This window comes from Tamandua tetradactyla, chromosome 13 (assembly GCF_023851605.1).
Source record: "Tamandua tetradactyla isolate mTamTet1 chromosome 13, mTamTet1.pri, whole genome shotgun sequence".
NCBI lineage: Eukaryota > Metazoa > Chordata > Mammalia > Pilosa > Myrmecophagidae > Tamandua > Tamandua tetradactyla.
In genome coordinates this window covers 26527588-26541270 of record NC_135339.1, presented here as the reverse complement: position 1 = coordinate 26541270, position 13683 = coordinate 26527588, and the positions used below count along the sequence as shown (strand labels likewise).

The following is a 13683-nucleotide window of genomic DNA, read 5'->3' as shown; positions in this document are numbered from 1 at the left end:
TTCTGTTTCCTCCTCTTCTCCCTTTTCTTGGCCAGTTCTCTGGGAGATGTTTGCAGAGTCCCCAGGCTTGTCCATACCCTCACGGGCTATCAGCTGAGCACATCTGTAAAGATATGGTTATTTGTGTCATCTCTGTACCATCTCTTCTGACCGTGGCTCCATGGTGGTAGGACAGTGTCCTGCTCACCACGAGGACTCCGTGTCTACTCAGGACTTGCCCCAAGTAGGAGCTCAGTAGAAGTGTGGTGTGTTCAGGGTAAGAAAGCCAAGCTGGCTCTCCCAACTTTAAGCTACACACACAATGACGAAGAGGCCTGTAAGGAGTGGCCAGATCCTGCCTTGCTCCACAAGGAGGGCACCTCTGCCTGGCATGTTTCTAGTATTTGCCTTGGTCCTACATGCATTTCCACAGAAATATCTCCTGTCTCAGGACTCTGAGTGTTAAATGTCCTCAGGGATTTTTTTCCTTCCCCTGCCCTGCCCTCCCTGTTCTGCACTCTGGTGAACCAGTTTCTCCAGTGGGCCCTCAGATATGTTGGGTTGGACTCCTGTGCCAGGCCCTGTGCTGAGAACTCTGTGCATCCTCTTTCTTAGCCCTCACATTCCTGAGAGGTGGGTAGCCTAACTCCTCAGTTTACCAGGCGAGAAAACGGAGGTACAGGAGACCAGGTTCACTTCCCCAGACTCACAATGAGAGATGCTGGGCCTGGGACATAAGCCGAGCAGCGGGGCCCAGAGACTGTGCCCCAAAGTTACTTCATGTAACCTGCAGACATCACTGCAGGTTACACTGCAGGTAACCCCCATCCTCACCCACCCAAGATACTCTCTTGTCTAGACCAGTTTCCTGATGTAATTAGTTCAGCGTTTATTGCACCCCCAATCCAGTGGGTATAAATAAATCCAGCATTTATTGCACACAACAGAATGTGAAGAGGGTCAGAATGATGTTTGTTTTGAGGGCTGAAGCTATGGCTGGGGGAAACCCTGAAGGGCCTCATGGAGGAGGTGACTTTGGAGGGTGTTTTGGAAAGGTGAATGATATGCCCATGGAATGGGGGGGAAGCCCCTCCTGGTAGAGCGGATCAAGTGTGCAAAGGCAGGGGATCTGGAAAGGATGGGATGTGCCTCGGGAGCTGGGGAAGGCTCCCGCTTCCACCTTGGAGTGCTTGACTAGTAGAGGATGCCAGAGGTGAGTGCACCCACATCGTGAATACCCTCGAGGGCCACACTATGTGACTTTGACCTTGGGGCCAGCAGGGGGGCAGATATCAGGATTACACTCAATTGGGGGAGTGGGAGGTAGGGGTGGGGCTCCACAGGCAGTTTTGTGGAGGAGGGACTGGAGGGGAGAGGTGGGCCTGAGTGAGGGGGTGGGCGGGATGCGGGATGAGTAGGAAAAGCCCAATTCCAACTTGCGAGTCTTGGGGCCGCTGGATGTGGAGTGAGGACTCTGGTTTCTGGTTTCATGGTGGGGCAGTGATAGAGAGGTCAAGGGGAGGAGTAGTCCCCTTGAGCTCCTAGAGATATACAAGTTCAGTTTCATATACTAAGTTTGCAAAAGCCATAGCCCTCTGCCCGAGTTCCCCCTGTGGCCCAGGATGCCTGACTCAGCACCCTTCTGGGTACCCACACATGGTCCATGTGCCTCCCAAGCCAGGTGTCAGAATGGCAGAGTATGAACTGGGTGCCCCCTCTCCCCACTCAGTGCAGCCCGAGCCAAGTTAGCAGATAGTTCCTCCCCTTCAACTGTAAACTCCACACCTGCCTCTGTGCCTGCCCCAGGCCAGGCAGGAGGGGGACAGGGACTCCTTCCTCCATGGGCAGGGGCACCGGGCGTGCAAGTGAACCAGGCAAGCTCCCCTGGAAATGGGCGGATGGGGACCACAGGCTGTACTGGGCATTGGGCGTGGGCACCAGGGGCTCTAGTTTCCTCTGGGGGGCTCAGGGAGGCATTTGAGCTGTGAAGAAGGAGTTCTGAGCCAGGTGGGAGAGGTGGGTAGGGAAGGGGTTAGGAAGTTGGGGCTTGGGGCCTGGTGGGGTTCTGGTTTGTGTGAATCCAGGAGTGACCTAACATGCTCACCTTTATACTTTAATGGGACAGCTCTGGCTTGGAGAGGGTGGGTGGGCACAGGAGGAGGCCAGGATACCAGTTAGGGGCAGTGCAGTTGGAGACTGACATTATATGGTGGCCCTGCAGGGAACTGGATGTGGGATCAAGCGGGAAGGGGTTGAGAGGGAAGGGTCGGGGGTAAGAGCCTTGACCTACAATGACCCTCACAGACCCCAGCCCCCCAGAGGTGATGAGTGGTGTCCACCTGGGCTTCCACAGAGTGGATAGCCTCCATGTGTCTGGGGCTGCTGCTGGGTGGGAGGGCCCAGGGGCCTGAACTTGGGCTTGTCGTGCAGTCTCTCTTCCTCTTGTTCCCAGTTATGTGGCTCCTATCCGTTTCATAGATCAGACAGGGATAAGGTTTTGTTTGAAGCAAAGTGTTTTAGTTTGCTAAAACTGCAGAAATGGAACGGCATTCAAAAAGGGAATTTACTAAGTTTACAGTTCTAAGGCCGTGAAAATGTCCAAATTAAGGCAGCAACAAGAGATTACCTTCACTCAAGAAATGCTGATGCTGTCCAGAACACCTCTGTCAGCTGGGAAGGCAACTGGCTGACATCTGCTGGGGTCTTTGGCTTCTGGACAGCTCTGTCAGCTGGGAAGGCACATGGTGACAAACGCTAGCTTTCTTTCCTGGCTTCTCATTTCATAAGGCTTCCCCCGGGTTGTTTTCCTTCTGCATCTCCAAAGGTCTCTGGCTGTGTGGGCTCTGTCAACACTAAGCTTCTTCCAAAATGGTTCCCTCTAAAAGGACCTCTGTTAGCAACCCCACCTTGAATGGGTAGAGCCACTTCTCCATAGAAACCACCTAATCTAAAGTTACCACCCACAACTGGGTGGTTCACATCTCCATGGAAACAATAAAAAAGATCCCATCCAACAATATTGAATGAGGATTAAAGATTATTGCTTTTCTAGGGTACACAGCAGTTTCAAACCATCACATAAGGTGTCTGCTGCTTATGAAATATGTGCCTTGGAAGTCCAGGACCCCATCCCTCCGGCTGGCTGAGAGCAGGCGGGGTTTTCTGTGGTCAGGGTTGATGCCCCCTGTGGCACCTGGGTGTTGGCTGTGAGCCCGGCCTTGGGGCGGAGGACCCTGCCATTGCCCACCTCCCCCTCTCTCATGCGTTCCTGTCTGCCCATCACCCCCTCTGGCCCAGGTGGTGCTGAAGGTGGTGCAGCTGCTGCCCAGCGGGCACCGTGTGAAGAAGGAGGTGGATGCAGCGCTGGACACGGTCAGTGAGACCATGACGCCCATGCACTACCACCTGCGGGAAATCATCATCTCCACCTACCGCCAGGTGAGCCCTGCCCCCAACCCAGGTGCCTTGGGTGTGAGGCGGTGGCTGCCTGTCTCTGGGGACTCCCATCGGCTCTCGGCCATTTTCCCACCTTCCTGAAGTAGAGGTGGCCCCTGAGATGGAAATGTGCCCAGCTCCACGTGACCTGGCTTGAGCCTGGAGTGTGGGGTTCAGTAACAGCAACTGTTAAAGACTTTGAACCCCAGAGTTTTTAACAGTTGCTGTGGACTTGGGGCCAATCAGGAATATGGCCAGTCGGAATGAATCCAGTCCTGTGCTTTCTAATTCTTGGAGCATGGGAGTTCCAGGGGTCCTGGGCAGGGGTCAGGCTGGGGGTGAGGCCACTCAGAGCCAGGGCAGCCTGCCAAGTCCTAGCTCTCAACCCAGGAACGGAATGTGTCAGCACAGTCCCAGCACTGGATCTGGTCCCCAGATGGACTTTTGTCTTCCTCAGTAAAAAATTGTTTTTGAATAGCTCATTAAATTATCAGAAAGTCAGAAGATTTCTATAAAAGTTAAGATTTCATACAAAAATCTTGATTTCCAGCTTTATCTAGAAAAAGTGGGAAGGTGGCATGGTTGGCTCACTTCCCTGACAGGCAGGAGGCACCCCTCTATGGGGAGCTCAGGCCCCCTGCTCTGCATGGGTCCCTGCGTGCTCTGTCCTGGTGCACACCCCACCTCACCCGGCCTGGTTCCCTGGCCCACAGACTGCAGTTGTCATTGGAGTTTGCAGCCTCTGGTCTCGATGTGGAGCAGACTGACCTGCTGAAGTCTGTTCCCATTCCCCAGTGCTTGGTCCAGTGAACTCCATCGGCTGCGGGAACAGAGGAGGGTGCCAGAGAGCAAAATGGGGCAGGTGGGGGGGGTGTCGGTGGGGATGGGAGAGAGGCTTCAAGCATACTGTTCCCGAAATGAGTGAGCAATCCCTGAGAGGGTATGTACACCAACTTCGGGTTCTGTGTTGCTGACCAGCCATTCCCAGAGACAGCTCCTGTGGCCTCTGCAGAGAGGAGGGGCGGCCCTGAGCCAGCCCCACGCTCACCCTGCCAACCCCTGGCTGGGCACATGGTGCTGAAATGACTGGTCAGGGCCAACCTTTTTGCTCAGGGTTATGGGTCAGACCTTGTTGAGTTAAAGGGTGGGTGTCCAGCTAGAGGCTGGGGTCAAGCTGTGCCCAAGGTCAGAGGTCAGTTGGGAGGGGAATTTGCAGAGGAGAGGAGGCTGCCAAATGCTGGGTGGGGAAGACAGTTAAGGAGTTTCACAGGATGGACTTGTTTTCTGAGAGCCATCTGCTGGACTGTGTACTGAGCTGCCTTTCTCTGCCCAAGTTACCTTTGTGCCCCACTTACAGTGGCCTTGCATGCTGTCATCAGGCTTCTCCCACACTCGGAGAAGCCCAGCACTGAGGCTTGCAGCTCTCCCTGCAGCTGGAGGTCAAGTAATTGAGAAGGGATGCCTGGCCCTGCTCAGGCACTGTCCTCCCCCACTCTGCGCTAACCCCACTGTATCAGAGCCCTCCCTCCCCCTCCCCTCCTCTCCCTTCCAGCTCTGTTTGCTTTTCTCTGCCTCTAGGTATCCTGAAGCTGGTAGCCCCCACCCCCACCCCATCCAAGAACTCTGTAGCCCTGGATAACCCTTGGAAGACACAGAGAGTGGCGCAGGCAGGATCCCATGGTCTGAGCTGTGGAGAGAGGGGAGAGTCCCACAGAAGTGGTCCTGACCAATTCTGATAGAATGAGAGCAAGGGGAAGGCATGAGCCAAGGCCAGGAGGCAGTGGGCAGGGAAGAGTGCTATATGGGGAGCTGTTTTGCAGTGGTAGTTCTGGATGCCTTTGGCGTGTGGGATTGTTTAATGAGGGAAGAGGCAGAGCCAGCTGAGTCTCTTCCTCTTTTTGCCGGGCTCATGCATCCCCATTTAAAAGGCCAGGGTGATGCTGACCCATGCATATGGAGATCCTGAGCCCCAGCCCGGGTGCACTGCGGGCCCCGAGGCAAGGTGTGAGTCGCTTCCCAGTATAGCCACCAGGTGTCCTCAGTGAGCTGAGCGTGGCCAGACTGTTAAAGGGCTGAATTGCGGAGGGGCCTGCGACACCCTCCAGCCCTGGAGCTCTCATCCTGCTCCGCTGTGGAGCATGGGTTTGTTTTTTTTTTAATTCCCATTCCCCAGGTGATTCCAGTGTGTGCAGCCAGACTTGAGAATGTACTCTAAGCAGAAGTCCCCAACTTGAGTGAGCTTCAAAATTCCCTGGTGGCCTTATAGAGATTGCTGAGCCCTACCCCCAGCGTTTCTGATTCCATAAATCTGGGTGTCTGATAATCTTCTAGATAATAATGATGCTGCTGGTTGGGGACCATATTGGGGATCTGCTGCTCTAGTGCTTTCCCTCTCACTTTTTTTTCAAAATAACTTTATTAATTCACATATCATGCATTCACTCATTTAAAGTGTACAGTTCAGTAGTCTTTAGTATATTCACAGTTGTGCAATCACCACAGTTAATTTTAGGACATTTTCATCACCCACAAAGAAAGACCATACCCCTTAGCAGTCACTCCACATTTCCTTCTAACTACCCCCTCCCTCCTCAACCCGTACCATCTCCCAGCAACCACAAAATTCCTTTCTGTCTGTATGGATTGGCATATTCTGGATACCTCATGTGAATGGGATCATACAACAGGTGACTTCTCTTGATGAGCATGATGTCTTCCAGGTCCATCCACGTTGTAGCATATATTGGCCCTTTTTATGGCTACATAGTATTCCACTGGATGGATATATATCACATTCTGTTTATCTCTTTGTCAATTGATGGACGTTTGGGCTATTTGTACTTTTTGTCTATTAGGAATAATGCTGCTATGAACATTCATGTACAAGTTTTATATGGACATATGTTTTCATTTCTCTTAGAATGTGAACTGCTGGATCATATGGTATCTATGTTTAACCTTCTGAGGAACTGCCAAACTGTTTTCCAATGTAGCTGTACCATTTTACATTCCCACTGGCACTGCCCTTGTAAGAGGGTGCCAATTTCTCCACATCCTTCCCAACACTTGTTTTCCATTTTTTAAAAAAGACAAAAGCCATCCTAATAGCTATAAAGTGGTATCTTATGCTTTTGATTTGCATTTCCCTCATAGTTAATGATGCTGAACACTTTTTCATGTACTTCTTAGCCATTTGTATATCTTTTTTTGAGCAATGTCTGTTAATGTCCTTTGCCCATTTATTAATTGGGCTGTTAGTTTTTTGTTGTTGAGTTGTATAAGTTCTTTATATCTGGATACTAGACCCTTATCAGATATATGATTTACGAAATTTTCCTTCTTTTCTGTGGGTTATCTTTTCACTTTCGTGATGGTACCTTTTGAGTTATGGAAGTTTTAAATTTTGATCAAGTCCAGTTTATTTCCGTTTTATTTTGTTGCTTGTGCTTTGGGTGTCATGTCTAATCCAAATCCAAAGTTGTGAAGGTTTACACCTATGTTTTCTTCTAAAAGTTTTATAGTTTTAGCTCTTACTTTAGTTTCTTTGATTCATTTTGGATTAATTTTTGTTTATGATGTGAGGAAGTAGTCCACCTTCATTCTTTTGCATGTAGATATCCAATTGTCTCAGTCCCATTTATTGAAAAGACCGTTCTTTACCCATTGAATTGTCATGGCACCTGTTCTAGTTTGCAAGCTGCCAGAATGTGATATACCAAAACAGAATGGCTTTTAAAAGGGGGAATTTATTAAGTTGCAAATTTATATTTCTAAGGCTATGAAAATGTCCCAATTAAAACAAGTCTATAAAAATGTCCAAATTAAGGCACCAACAAGAGGTTACCTTCACTCAAGAAAGGCCGATGAAGTTCTCTCACCTGGAAAGGTATATGACATACATGGTGAAGTCTGCTAGCTTTCTCTCCAGGTTTCTTGTTTCATGAAGCTCCCCTGGGGTTGTTTTCCTTCATCAGCAAAGGTCTCTGGCTGCATGGCCTCTTGTGGTCTTGCGGCTCTGAAGCTTCCTCTAAAATGTTTCCTCTTTTAAAGAATTCCAGTAAACTAATCAAGACTCACTGGGAATGGGTGGGATCACATCTCCTTCTAATCATAGGTTAATACCCACAATTGGGTATGTCACATCTCCCTGGAGATTATCTGATCAAGTTTCCAATTTACAGTGCTGAATGGGAATTAAAATAAACAACTGCCTCTGCATAATGGCTTAGGATTAAAACATGCTTTTCCAGGGCACATAATCCTTTCAAACTGGCACAGCATCCTTGAAGACAATCATTTGTTGTAAATGTGAGGGTTCAATTCTATCCATTGATCTAGTTGTCTGTCCTTATGCTAATATGACCCTGTCTTGATTGCAGTAACTTTGTAGTAAGTTTTGAAATCGGGAAATGCGAGTCCTCCAATTTTGTTCTTCTGTTTCGGAATCCTTTTGGCTATTCTGGGTCCCATGCGTCTGTATATGAATTTTAGGATCAACTTGTTAATCTGTAAACAAGATGGGATTTTGATCGGGCTTGCGTTGAATCTTTAGGTCAGGTTGGGCAGTATTGCCATCTTAACAATATTAGCTCTTTGGATCCATGAAAATGGGATAGGATGACTTTCCATTTATTTAGATCTTCTTTACTTTCTTTCAGTAATGTTTTGTAGTTTCCAGAGTATAAATTTTGTACTTCCTTTGTTACATTTATTCAAAAGGATTTTGTTACTTTTATGCTATTGTAAATGGAGTTTTAAAATTTCATTTTTAAGTTTGTGTATTGCTACTATGTAGAAATAGAGTTGATTTTTGTATATTACTCCTGTATCCAGTAACCTTGCTGGACTTAGCTCTCATTCACAGCCCCTCCCCTGCCATGGCCCTGAATAGGCCTGTGGTACTCAGGCCAGCAGTCTTGGGAGAGACTCTTTTTGAGCCCTGGGGCCTTGGATATCAGGGTGAGCCCACCCTTTCCAGAACATTCCTTCCCAGGCCTCCCCTTTGTTTCTTCCAATGGAAGTGGGGCTGCTTGGTCTAGAGCCCCCCGGGTGCTGGGTGCAGGTGGGGAAGTCCTCTCTGTCTCTGGCTTCAGTGTCTTACCTGTAAGCAAAGGGTGGGGACGAAGTTCTCTGAGGCTGCTCCTGGCTCCTGCCGTCTGGGAATCTGCTCATGGACTGTACGTTTAGCTCCCAGCCTGAGCCTCTCCAGGTGTTGATACCCTTGGCCTACTCATTTATTTACTGCACATCAGTAATGCAAAACAAAACCTACCATGGATGGTCACTATATATTTAATTTGAGGGGAGCCAGGCCACTCCAGGTCTTGTGCCTAACTGTTGACTGGGCTGGGAGGCAGGTGGGGGGTGATGTGCTGGGCCCGGCTTTTCTGGAACGTGGGGGCTGGAAGGTGTCTCAGTGTCACCTAGTGACGTTGCTTCACTGTCAGATGAAGCCCTGAGCGATCCTTGGATGAGCCCCAGGTTGCTTGGCAGGTCAGCCCTTGAACCCAGGCCTTCTGACTCCCAATCCTGGCCTGTGTCCCCACTCACAGGTGGTTCTTGTTTCAGAATAGGCCTCCGGTTGCTCCGCCTCTTACAGCCGGCTGCGGTTCTGAGATGTGGAGCCCCTGGGCTCTGGTGAGACAGGGTGCTCTGGTTTGCGCCTAGTCCTGCAGTAAATTGGCAGCCACACAGCCTTTCCCTCTCTGAGGAGTCCCAGCCTGAGGGGCAAATTCTGTGGCCGCCCTCGGTATTGGGGGTTGCAAGACCACCTTCAAATTTGGTGACTCATTCGGAGAACACTCAGGGCTCAGCACGTAGCCGTATACTCACAGGTAAGATTTACTCCAGTGGAAGGATACGAAGCAAGGGGAAAAGGCATCTGTGGCTAGATCCAGAGGAAACCTGAGTTCCCAAGGACCCTCTCGCAGCCTGGTTTTCTTGGCCAGTCTGCCCTCAGGCGTCTGTCCACTCCGGTCTGCAGAGGGGTTGACATGGCAGCTCTGGCCCTTCTGCCACCGCCCCCACCACCACCACCAATCTAGGCCTGTGGCCAGGAGGGGCACTTGGGCTCAGGATGGGGAAATCTGCGTCCTCCTTTCTGGGGTCTTCTAATTCATCCAGGAGGGATGGGAATTCCATTTTAAGGTTCTGATCAGAGGATTTTTATCAACAACAGATCTTGCAGGTCGTCTAGTGGTAGACCATGGAAATGCTGCTGCTACAGGACAGAGAGCTAAAGGGACCTCATCCCAGTCTGTGGAATCTCACAGACAGGTTTTAAAGAAAGGGAGGGACCTTTCTAGGGGTTCTAATGTGTAATTCTGTTAACTGTGTCCATTTTAAAGAAAGGAAGGAAGGAAAAAAGAAAAAACCCAACTAACGTCTAATATGAATGATACTGCATGAAAGAAAGTACTAAAATACCAGAAAGGTAGAATGACATCATCTCAGAGTAGAGGACAGTCCTTTAAAAGATTTATATTTCTAAGTTTTCGCTGGACCCATGAAACTGGTCATGTCCTGGGTTTGTCGCCAGTGTCTCCATTAGCCTGAAAGGCAGAGTACAACCTTGCCAAGGTCATCCGCGTGTCATGGCCAGGCCTGGAACCTGGGTCCTGCCTCTGGGGTCGGGATGATCTGAGCTGTCCCAGCTGCCTCCAGGGATGTGAAATAAGAGGAGCCTCTGGCCAGCCCTGCATGGGTGTGGTGTAGGAGGACTTTCTGTTTAATGTCACTGAATTGTGGAAACACATGATTGGAACGGACGTTGGAGCGGACTTGATGAGGCTGGCGTGGCGCAACCGCCGGCCCCTGGGCACTCGGCAGGAAGCAGCTTGTGTGTTATGCGGACGTAGGAGGGAAATGGAGCAGAAGGATGTGGACGTAAGAGTCGGGGGGACCTGGGCCCAGATGGGGCACTGCCTCTCTCCAGGGGCACTTTCTGCCTCTCTGGCCGAACTGGTGACACTAACCTGGCAGGGTCGTGTGTGAGAATTACACTAGGGAGTGCATGCAAAGAGCTTGGCTGGCACACAGAGTGCTCCATAAACATTAGGGCTAGGGTGTCCTGTGATGTTCCTTGTAGCTTTAACCCCCACTCTGTATGTCCTGTTTTAGTGTCTTAGAGAGCGTCTAACCTTTCTGTTTATAGATGAAGAAATGGGGTCTGGAGAGGTGAGTGGGTTACCCAGAGTCCCATGTGGGTTGGCAGCAGGGTGGGAATTGAGCCAAGGACCCTGACTCTTAGCCCCTCGCCCCCCCCCCCCCCCCACCACCACCATGTCTCCCCTGACCTGGGGTCTTGGCCCATGGTGTCGTCGTGGGCTGCAGGGCACTTGCTGAGGCTCCAGAAATGCAGCTGTTTTCCCCACCCCTTCTCTCCAAGGGGCTCCGGGAAGCTGATCAGCCACATCTCACTGGCAGTATCTTGTTTAAACCTCTGCCCTGTAGTTTTAAACCAGACGCCTCCAGGCTCTCTTCAGTGGAGTCTGCAGCTCCCTTCTCAGAGCAGGTTGAGGTGCTGTGTGTCTACAGGTATCTCTTGTCAACTGGATGAAGCCCCCAAAACCCTCAGATAGAAACGGAGCTGAGCCCGGACTCGATGGGAGGTCATTGCCCACCTCAGCTCCATTTGGTTGGGAACATGGCAGGTCTGGTTTTCTTCCCGGGAGTGTGCAGCCTTGGGGTTCTGAAACTTTCCACCGCTCATGGCTGCTGGGCTCCCTGCCCCTCCCCCTCCCCCAGAACCCCCAAATGGTGCATTTCACTTCCTGGCCCCTGCTAGGTTCCACAGTTAACTTATAATACATTAATAATAAGCCACAAGGAAGAACTGATCCTGGAATATGGAGTTTGTTCTACTTCCAGCAATAAAAATGTTCCAGGGCCCTTGCAGGGAAGTGCCACAGATTCTGAAAGTCACTTTTCTGTTGTGCATCAGAAAGGAGACTTCGGAATGTGCGGTGAGTCTCCGTTTGTGCGGTGAGGTCCCACAACAGGGACGTTGTTTTTTTTTAAAAGACAGTATGAGTCCAATACCAAAAGCCTACACTATCCAGGAAGAGGAAAATGTCTCCCAGAATTCCATAAACCCAGGGATGTTTTAATTTTTTTGCCTTTTTCTTTCTGGTCTCTCTGTGCATGAGTCCTTGTTCACAGGTGCAATTGTGTGTTCACCTGTACAATTGTGTGTGCACACGGCTGGGTCCTGCTTTTCCCCTGGCCAATGCTCATACATTCCAAATCTGCCCGTCCAGCAAATCCTTATCAAGTCCCTTTCTTCTACTAGACCTTTTCTGGGGCTAAACCAGTGAATCAAGCTCCACCTGAGCCTATTTTCTAATAAGTCAGCAAATTAATAAATAATTTTAGCTATTTGTTTGCAGAAGAGCTTTTAATCCTCATATTTAATGTTCGTATGATATGCAAGTGAGTGGAAGTGCCCCAATTTCATATCCTGTTGCTGTATTTGGACTTTAGGTGTTTCCTGTTCACTGCGTTGGATGCTGATGAAGTGAGCATTTCTGGCATGTTGTTCTTTCATGATGTGGATTGTTGCTATAGGCTGATTCTTAGAAAAAGAATTTCTGACTGGGTTGAAAGGGTAGGGACTTAATATTTTTATTTTAATTCTTTAGATTTTTATTCCGTTACCATATATACAACCTAACATTCCCCTTTTAGTCATATTCAGAGAGTCATTTCAGTGCTGTTAATTGTGCTCAGTGTGGTTGTGCTGCCATCACCTCCGTGGATTACTGAAACATTTCCATCGCTCCAAATGGGAACCCTGTATCTTTTCTTAAGCCTTAGCTTCTTTCATTATGTGGACTATTTCTTGGGCTGATTTTTTTTTGTGTAGGCTATATGGTGGGGCCACATTTCATTCTTTTTCCATGTGAGTATCCCCTTATTGCAGCACCATTTGTTGAATTTTTGTTTGTTTGTTTTTGGGGGAAGTGCATGGGCCGGGAATCGAACCTGGGTCTCCTATATGACAGACAAGAATTCTAACTAACCTCGTACCCCCATCCTCAGGCTGATTCTTAGAAGTAGAATTGAAAGGTGGGGACTTTCTTTTTTAATTAGTTTGGAAAATTTCAAGCTTATACAAAAGTAGAAAGAATAACTTCATGAACCCTTGTCTGCTCACCCCTCATTTCCTTAATTCACAATCATGGTTATTCATTTATCATCTAACACCCTCCTCAAATCCCTCCCCATCCAAGTCCCAGACCTCATCTACTTTAATCTGTACATATTTCAGCCATTCTCTAAAAGAAGGAGAGACCTTTCTTTAAAACATAATCATAATGCTGTTATCACACCTAAAATATTTAACAGTGATTTATCATCAGTGTCTGCTCAGTATTTCCATTTTCCCAGCAGTCTCATAATATTCTTTTTACTGTTGGGTCAGGATCCAAACAAGACCCACATGCTGCATTTGCTACATTTGGTTGACATGTCTCTTTTAACTTTGACTAGTTACCCCCTCCACATTCCCCCCTGAAATGTCTTTGTCACATTAACTGGCTATTCGCCTTACAGGGCTTATGGCCTGGAGTTTAGTTTGCTGATCATGTCCCCCCAGTTTAGATTACATGTGGTGTCCCTGTGCTTCCCATAAATTGGTCATGAGAGCCAGAGGGTCGATCAGATTCTGGCTTGGTTTTGGCAGGAATAATTGCAGATGATGCTGTGTGCTGCTCTTGAGGGACTGAAAGTTCCCCTGCCCCTCCCTTTGTGATGCTGGCAGCTGCCAGTGCAGATCGCCTGGATTCCTTATGACCTGAGGAGCTTGCAGAAGGGGGCTACACTAATTCTAGCATTCTTTCTGTGTTAATCAACGATGATGCTTCCAGAAAGAGACGCTTCCCTGAGATCTAGTTGGTGCAGGATAGACAGGGGCCGCGTGTGCTTGGTTCCTTTATTTGCCCATCTTCAGAGAATGAGTCAGTTTGGGAGGTGCTTCTCGAAAGCTGGGTATTCAGCTGGCCCTAAATTTCCTCGGGACCCTGATGGGGTTGGAGTCTGTGATGTGGTCATGGCCAGCAGAGGGTCTGGGTACCTAGGGCAGGGGTGGGCAGGGAGAAAGCAGAGGGAGGGGCACGTGGCAGGAGGCTGGAGGTGGCTCGAGACCAGTGCGAGAGGCCAGGAGGCCCAGTGTATCCCAGTAGCTCCTCAACCAACTCAGAACCATTCCTAGCAGCTGCCCATCCCCGGCTGACTGTACATTTTCACCTCCACAGTCCCACCTGATCCTCA

At 49.3% G+C, this 13683-nt stretch overlaps 1 protein-coding gene across 5 annotated transcripts in view; it reads left to right on the top strand.

The window, feature by feature from the left end:
• Positions 1–13683, top strand: part of PALD1 (phosphatase domain containing paladin 1) — an 87741-nt gene that overhangs the window by 59870 nt on the left and 14188 nt on the right. For all 5 annotated transcript variants that reach the window (XM_077125021.1, XM_077125020.1, XM_077125017.1 and 2 more), the window contains one exon: positions 3277–3417. In XM_077125021.1, the coding sequence (XP_076981136.1) occupies positions 3277–3417 (141 nt within the window). The remainder of the gene's footprint in view (positions 1–3276; positions 3418–13683) is intronic.